We start from the raw sequence: 8,315 nt of genomic DNA on the forward strand, positions 1-8,315 counted from the left end.
TCATATATAATTTTGGTAAGTAGTAGACTAGTTGGTTAATATTTGATGAAGTTTTAGAGATTTAATTATGGTATTTTTGTATTTTAACCAAATCTTGGAGAGTAGGGAGAACATTTAATGCTAGATATGAGATATTAATATATATTTAGCCATGTGCTTGGATTTGATTTAAATGAAAATAATAATATAATTTGTATGAAATACTATAATTACATTTTTAAACTTATATTATATGATGAACATTAGTTTTTATGTGAAGAGCATAAGGAGTTTTATCATTTTAAGTGTTATATGATATAAGAGGCTTACCAAATGTTACCCATTGCATACTAACCCGTCAGAGTTCAGGGAATTGTGGAAGACATGTCAAACAATATGCTTTCCTTTATCAACTTTGAATCATTGGAGTTTTACTAAACATACTTCTTGGCCCTCCAAACCACGACTCCCAAAATTCCCTCGATGAGACTCATGAGCTTGGATCGTGAGTCGAAAATTAGATTTTGTGCCATGAGCTCAAACTATGGGCTTTGATGAGATTATATTGCCATGAGTTTTGGACTATGGGTTTCGGCGTCATTTTGTGAATATAGACTCTTTTGGGCTTTAAAAGAGATTTTTCCAAAATCCATGATAGTGTTGACGTGGTGCGGGTCGCCAATAAAATGAAGCCATGTGGTGTGAAAAATTTGTCCTCAACAAATATTAACTTCAATTTAGAGAATCCTAATATACCACTCAAAATGAGAGAGAGAGAGAGAGAGTGATGGGACTGTTGAGGTTAGATTGCACATTTATTTTTTTATAGTGATTGTATATCTTCCTTGATCATACATCTCCATTAGTTTACTCATAAGGGCTAAATTAAGACTTGAAAAGTGAGTAAGAATGTTGGTTTGGTAGATGAGATCACTGAATTAAGACTACAAAACTGTCGTTTGCAAATAAGTTGAAGAGTGTGTGTAGTCCGAAAGGAAGCTTGTATGGAGGAAGAGAGCTTCTAAGTGAGTCAAGTTCTTTGTTTTCAAGTTTCATCTACATGTGGGGGAGGAGAAAAAGAGTTTGTTAGTGGGTTAGAGTCTTGGCTTTCATTTACACATGAGAAATGATCATGCTTGGGTCATAATATGTAAGGGAATAAGTGGGTTTGGGCTTTTCATAGAGTTTGGTTTGATTTAGTCTAATCTCCAATAATAGCCCATCTTTTAGATTACAGAACCTAATATTTTTGGTAATAGTGAAAAAAAAAAAAAAGGTTAATGAGAAGAGGTTAAAGAGGCTAAATGCAAAATTAGAGTGTTGCGTGGCAAGATTTCATACTCTCTCACGCGAGATCTTTGCTTTAGTATTAAATATATATTGATATTGATTATTCAGTGTTTATTCATGCAACATTTGCATTACATTGGTGGTGAATCCAAACAACCTTAGGTGGTGAAGCCTAAGGTCTACGGTGGGATTAATTTAAGTAGTTAATCTAGGTGGGAAGCCTAGGTTGTCCTATCCAAGGACTGTAAGATGCTTTTAAGATGAGTTGTACTAAAATAATGCTTCCTGAATTTAGTCCTTTTTGTTTGCTTTGATCTTTAGCTTTCGACAGTATTCCACTGCAGACTCTCTTGTCATTTTAGGGCATACGAATTATTCCACAAGACACTCTTTTTGTCTCTTACCTTAGAGACTTCTAGGGTCGATAATTCCCACAATAGTTGTCTCCCAACAGATAAGACTGATTCAGGACAAAAAGGACCTAAATAAGGCTCTCTCTTAATTTTACTAGGTACCTAAAATATATATTGTCTCATACCAATCTTATAATTCATAAAAATTATTCAGTTGAAAACTTTTACACATTTTTTAACCTAGTGATGATATAATACCGAAGATGGGAAGTACTTATTCTCCCTACATATTTTACAGAAGGGAAACGTACAAGGTTAGATAAAAAGCATATGTCAAATTATTGAACTGCTCCTTCAAGATTCTCTGGGGTCAGAATTTGAGCCTATGAGGAAACGACATCATAGATAGCTCTGCCCTTTGGCCTTTCCTTTGGTCCTTTTAACCTGGTTATGTTCTTTGCCCATTTGATTCTGTATATTTGGGCCCCACATAGGCTGCATTTTTGCACCTTGCTTTCACCAAATGCAGTAAAATATGATGGCTTCTTATTGTACCATGTTTGAAGGGGCCTCTCCAGGATGAAAATTATCAATAAAATGAATTTCACTTCCATGATTTCTTTCTTTTTTTTTTCTTTTTTTGGTGTGTTTACAATTTACATAATCATCACCTGCAAACTATGTGCATTGCAGTCCAGAGAGCTCAGCCCAAAGTTATGATATCTTCTTCTTCTTCTTCTTCCTTTTATTTATTTATTTATAATATACACATAATCATCACCTGCAAACTATGTGCATTGCCAGTCCTGGGAGATGAACCTAAAGCTATGATTTGCTAGAGCCTCATCCAACTCTTCCAAGAATATGGGTAAGCGCTTGTTTGGGAGAGTTTATTTTCATTGGTTTATTGAGTTTAAAATTTATAAATTAAAAAAAAAAAGTGTAATATATATATATATAAAGAAATAATATTTGATTCTTTTCTGAGAATTAAGAGTCAACAAGAGAACATATATAGACAACAATATCTTCAAGTTATACTCCATGCAACCATTGAACTTGCTTATTCACCCTTTCTTAAGGCATTTCAATGCTCCCATGGAAATGTAACTATCTAGCTGAAGTTCCTTACCCCTTGGTACTTATCCATTTTGTTTCTCAAAGCATTTAAAGAAGTGTGTTAATTCCTCAGAGTGTGTATGGCCGTTTGTATGATCCTATGTGTTACAATAATGGTAAAATAATTAAATTCACTATTTCTTAACCGTGTTAAACTTTGTTAAGCGGTATTTTATCATCATAAATTGTCCCACCTTTCCTGGAGTTTATGATGTGTTTTTGTATTGGAACATCATTTCCTCTTCCTTGTGTGTGTGTGTGGGGGGGGGGGGGGGGGTTTGTTTAGGGGTGGGGGGTCTGAACAGCATATATAAATTAATCTACAAAAAATTGTTACTGAAGATACATGCTCAAAGGAGAATCACAGCTTATGTACCAGGCCTAAGTGCCCCAAGCTGCCTTTGACCTTCAAGTTCAGATTTATGAGTACAATCTTCAAGTATGGAATTCTGCTTACAAGATCCTATGCGTGAAACTGCTATGTTTATATTGCAAAAGCTCTAGTCAAGGCTTAGAAATCTAAAAGCAATTGCTGTCTCTAGTGCTGCTGTTATACTACAAAATGTACTATTAGGGTCTCAGAAGAAACTGAAAAAATCAAGCCAGCCTGCTATGATCACCTTGGAGGAAATGACAAAATCTTCTTTTGTATGGTAGAGAGGAGAATGTTGCACATTTTGAAAGTTTATTTTTGAAAGATAAGGGTTTTATTTTTCACTGTGAAATTGTAGGGTGGTTGTCACTTAGTTCTCACAAGAACCAGCTTAGAGTTACTGCGACAGCTTGATCACACAGTTTTCAATGTAGCCCCTAATACCTGGGACTTATTAGAAATCTACAGGAACTAGAGGTAGAAACAGAAGAGAGGTTTTTGACTAGAGGGATTAGTGACTGTACAACGTCAGTCATTAGAGGCCGATAATCTGCTTCTGGTTGCACACACACAGCTGCAATAGCGGCTATCTACAACATCAAATGGTAAAAATTGAGTTAGTAGGATTTAAGAATCAATAATGGTGATAATGATTACGATAGAAGCCAAGCTGACCTGAACTAGATCCTTTTTTGAATACTGGCCCTGTAGAGCCGGATCAACCATTTCCATTAGTTTTTCTCTGTTGGTTAATCGCGGAAGAGCCTGTAAATCACAGAATAGATCAAAATTACACTTTCAGAACTTTTGAACGTTAGCTCATTGTTTAGGACTAGAGGTATTGAACAAAGAATCAAGGTATAATAACTTCAAAGAGTCTTTGGTTATTGAAAATTTGTTGCAGCACATTTATATTTAGGGTGTCTTTTAGTGACACAATATACATGTATTTTTTGTATTTATGAAGAATAAGTATCCTTTTAGTGGTTTATGGTGTTGCACTCTCTAGAAGCATTATTTTGAGACATAAAGAACTAGCATAAGAAGCTTGCTACTTACATTTTAATAATGGTATAGAATTGGGAGGAAGAAGCTGTAACTTAGTGAATTAATTAGGAACACCATTTTTTTTACTCTAGTCATTGGAATAATAGCACAACAAGCACTTATAAAGCTCTAGTTAAAGATACAATGCTGGTTCAATGATGCTGATATTACTTCTCAAAATGTGACTACAATAAACAGGCTATGATAAAGAACATTTCATTCTTGATTATAGATATGTTTGTGGTTTAAATATATATAGCATCACAGCTAGCATCTTTATGAGAGAGAAGTTGATGGAGCTTGTCTACTAAGTACTAACCCATGAGACGAGGACATGTTCTCCAGTGGGTCGTTCCATGTCAACTGGTACGCGACCTGTTAACAGCTCTAGGAGTACCACACCATAGCTATAAACATCTGATTTTGTAGTAAGCTTACCCGTTGAAGCATACCTACATAAATCAAAAAAATTTATGAACTAAACAATTAATAAGAAGATAATGATTTGTTACATACTTTCAAATTTTTTTCATCTTTTGAATTAAGGACAAGGCATTTAAAATTCACATGGTCATTTTGAATTTTTGCTATGCTAAGAAAGTGACATCTTGCCTAATTAACAGGGACCTTAACATGCCCATGTGCATGCTTGTATAACACTGCATTTTCACAAGTATAGTAGTGATTTTGAAAGACAGATCAGGTGCATGACTGTGATGGATGCACTCACTCTGGTGCCAAATATCCAGTGGTCCCGAGAACACGTGTTGAAATCTGACCATTGATTTTGTCTGACCCTGTCTTGGCCAATCCAAAGTCAGACACCTTGGCAGAAAAATTTTGATCAAGTAGAACATTGGTGCACTTGAAGTCACGGTGGATAACTGGGGATGGGGTTGCGTGCTCATGGAGGAACTCAAGGGCTTTAGCACAATCAAGGGCTATCCTCAATCGGGTACCCCAATTCAATGGCCTATGTTGAATGTGAGAGGGGTGGAGGTGGTGTTCGAGTGTACCATTAGACATGAATTCAAAAACCAATAATCTATGATGTTGGTCAGCACAATAGCCAAGTAGCTCCACCAGATAAGGAGAGTGTAAGCGGCTAAGGAGATCCACCTACAACATTAAAGAACAAGAAAAAATTTCATATAATAGTGTCTCACCCATGTGCAAGGATAAAAGACTTCATTAATGCTTGCTGGCAAATATATGCATAGAAGAAAAATTATTTGTGTACTCCGAAATTCATGTTTTTATTTTCTACCAACGAGACAAAATATGTCCTTAAGTTGGGGCAAACAAGTTCAAAGGAATCACATTGGATATTGTTAGAATAAAAGCTTTTTCAAAGTAAATCTCTTTTTTATTAAATTTCACCTTTCTTTAGTTTCAGTTTTTTAAACAACCCTGTTTTCAAAAAGTCAAAAAATAAGTTGTACTAAACTGGCATGATATTTATGTTTATGTACGACTGTGTGTGTATGTGAGAGAGAGAGAGAGAGAGAGAGAGAGATTAGAAGGTCAAGGCAAACTGTTTATGCATGTGATATTAGCAGATGAGGCAAGAAGTGGATTTCTGCATATTAAACAAAGGCCTCTCCTTTCCTATCTCAAATAATACAACTGCTTACATGCAATAAGGACAAAATGGCAATCTTATCCAAGTCTCTTTACCAAAAAAAACACAATAGAAGCAAGAAACTAAGAAAGAAACAAATGGAGGAGAAAGAGCAAATAGGAACAGAAACTAATAAATGAAGTCAGTCAGTATAATCACCTCAACTCTGAAAGCACGCTCCCCTTGCTTGCCTTCCCTATGCAACATCTTAATTGCAGCCACGGTCCCATCACTCAGGACCCCTCTATACACCACTCCGTATCCTCCATTACCAATTATATTTGCTTCACTAAATTTACCTGTGGCCACTTCAAGCTCCTTGTATGTATAAACTTGAACCCCTCTAACTTTAGGTGGTGCTGTCCTTCCCATATTCCCTCCATAAAGGCACCCACGCTTCACATCTGCCACAATTTAAGACATGCCCATCAAAATTAATTTGAATAGAATTTGAAAGGGAGAAGGTTTATTAAGAAATAGAAAAAAAAAATGAACAAAAATCCAATAGGGTCATTTTTAGTCATAAAGTTACGTGGATAAATCATGTGAAAGCACATATTTTTGATAACTATATGTGAAAGCAAATCTGGGCGCTTGAAAATGATTTGTTTTGTGAAAATGAGATAACAATGGAGGGCCAAAAAGTGGTGATGAAAAAAGGACCTATTAACACTTACCATGAAAATGGAAACTTGGATATATTTCCTATAAGCCAACATAGACTTAAAAGACCAACATCTTCTAAAAATATTAAATTTATAGACTTTGAAAAAGAGGTAATCACCTGGGCTAGAATTGACATTCACAGTGGTGTGAGCAATGAACCTGCTACTTGTGTTGTGCATGCTCTTGTGCTCCTTCCAATTGCCATTGTTTTTAGCAGATTTGAGTCTTCTGAGCAGAAAAATGATTAGAATTATGGCGACGATGAGGATAATAAAGATGATGGATATGACGAGTATAAGAATGGAAGTGGAAGAGAAAATGCCATGGCGATGGCTTTGGCTATGGATTTGTGAATGTAAGTGATGGTGTTTTTGTGTGTGGTTGTTTGCAGTACTAGGACCTGGTGGGCTTGCAGGTGCAATAGTATTGTTGACTTCCATGAGCACAAAGAGCAATGCAAGATAGAAAAATGGCAAAGCCTTAGAAAGAGAGAGAGAGAGAGATGAGTTTTTCTAAAAGATGGGCTGCAACTGTGTATTATGGAGGTTGAGTTTCCCTTCTTATGAAGTTACTCTCTCTCTCTCTCTCTCTCGTGATAAACCTCTTGGTTTTGTGTATTATTAATTTATTGTATTTCATTTCGTCCCATCTTATGTATTTTCCATAGAACTGTCTTTGTCTTTGTATCAGAAAAAAACTTGGAAGCTTTTGCACCATTTCACATCCATATACCCACCCAACTATGATTTATTTGCTCTTTCTCAAAAAAAAAAAAAAAAAAAAAAAATGATTTATTAGCTAATTATGTACAAAACAGTGTGCAGATGTTACATCTTTTGAATGCTTTATTTAACTTGTTGGTAGATAGATTAGTAGATATTTTGATGATAGCTTCTATCACAAATGAGGGTGGACTAGGAAACCGTGCATGTACTGTCACCTCCAATAAAATTGCTGCTTGACCCACAGGGAATAGAAAGCCATTACAATTTTTGGTTGCCTAGTGCCACTGTGCCACAGAAAAATGATTTAATCACACGTATTAAAAAATAATTTGAAGAGTTTGTATTGTACTAGACAATTTTTAAAATTATATATATAAATGATAGGGTTTGAATTTATGATATTGGTTCTATGTGAGGATTGTTTTTTACAATCAAGCCAAAATGTCATTTGAATTTTTTTTTTGGATGAGATTTGATCCCAAATTTTTATTTAATAACAATATACTTTACTCCTATCAAAAAAAAAATTTTATATATATATATATATACACTTTACGAGCTAAATTAACTTAAACCCATGAATTAGATGATGTCTTCATTAAAGTTCATTTGGCATGATATATATGGTTCCAATTCCTTGTCAAATCCATTACTAATATTTATTATTTACTGAGAAGATAGAAAGGAATAGAAAAGAGGAGAAGAATTTTGTTCAGGTCAATGGCTGCACAGAATTTTGGGAAACAGAACTCAATCATTGGACAGTACTGGCAAACTTGTGAGGGATTGCTAAGCATCAAGGCAGGCCACATGTGAACCAGACAAGCTAAATCTTAAAGGCCAATTTGTCTAAGAACCATAGAAAGAAAGTAAGAGTTTTCTGTAAGTTTTTTCTTGCTCTATTTCTGAACTGGCTAATCTACATTTTGGCTCCTAGGCCCAGCTGGTGAGCTTGACTTTTCAGTATCAAGTAGCGTCTAAGAAATGAATTATATACGCAGCCTCAACTTGTCATAAGATTTCAAAATTATCATTTGTCTTACTTGGGTCTGTCCTAGCAATTATGGTTGAAAAAAAGAGGGTAATAAACACAAAATAGGATACTCATGTGAGCATATATACCATACTCGTCTAGGAAAGAG

At 35.1% G+C, this 8,315-nt stretch overlaps 1 protein-coding gene across 1 annotated transcript; it reads right to left on the reverse strand.

The window, feature by feature from the left end:
- Positions 1-3,039: 3,039 nt before the first annotated feature.
- On the reverse strand, positions 3,040-7,045 carry LOC112010389 (probable serine/threonine-protein kinase PBL7). The gene is made up of 6 exons (XM_024042732.2): positions 6,567-7,045; positions 5,942-6,186; positions 4,892-5,280; positions 4,481-4,613; positions 3,790-3,879; positions 3,040-3,704 (listed from the first exon to the last, which is right to left on the reverse strand). The coding sequence occupies exons 1-6, from the start codon at positions 6,886-6,888 to the stop codon at positions 3,552-3,554; spliced, it is 1,332 nt and encodes a 443-aa protein (XP_023898500.1). The 5' UTR covers positions 6,889-7,045; the 3' UTR covers positions 3,040-3,551.
- Between the last annotated feature and the right edge of the window lie 1,270 nt (positions 7,046-8,315).

This window comes from Quercus suber, unplaced genomic scaffold, assembly GCF_002906115.3.
Source record: "Quercus suber isolate HL8 unplaced genomic scaffold, Cork oak 2.0 scaffold_1039, whole genome shotgun sequence".
In the NCBI taxonomy this organism is placed as follows: domain Eukaryota; kingdom Viridiplantae; phylum Streptophyta; class Magnoliopsida; order Fagales; family Fagaceae; genus Quercus; species Quercus suber.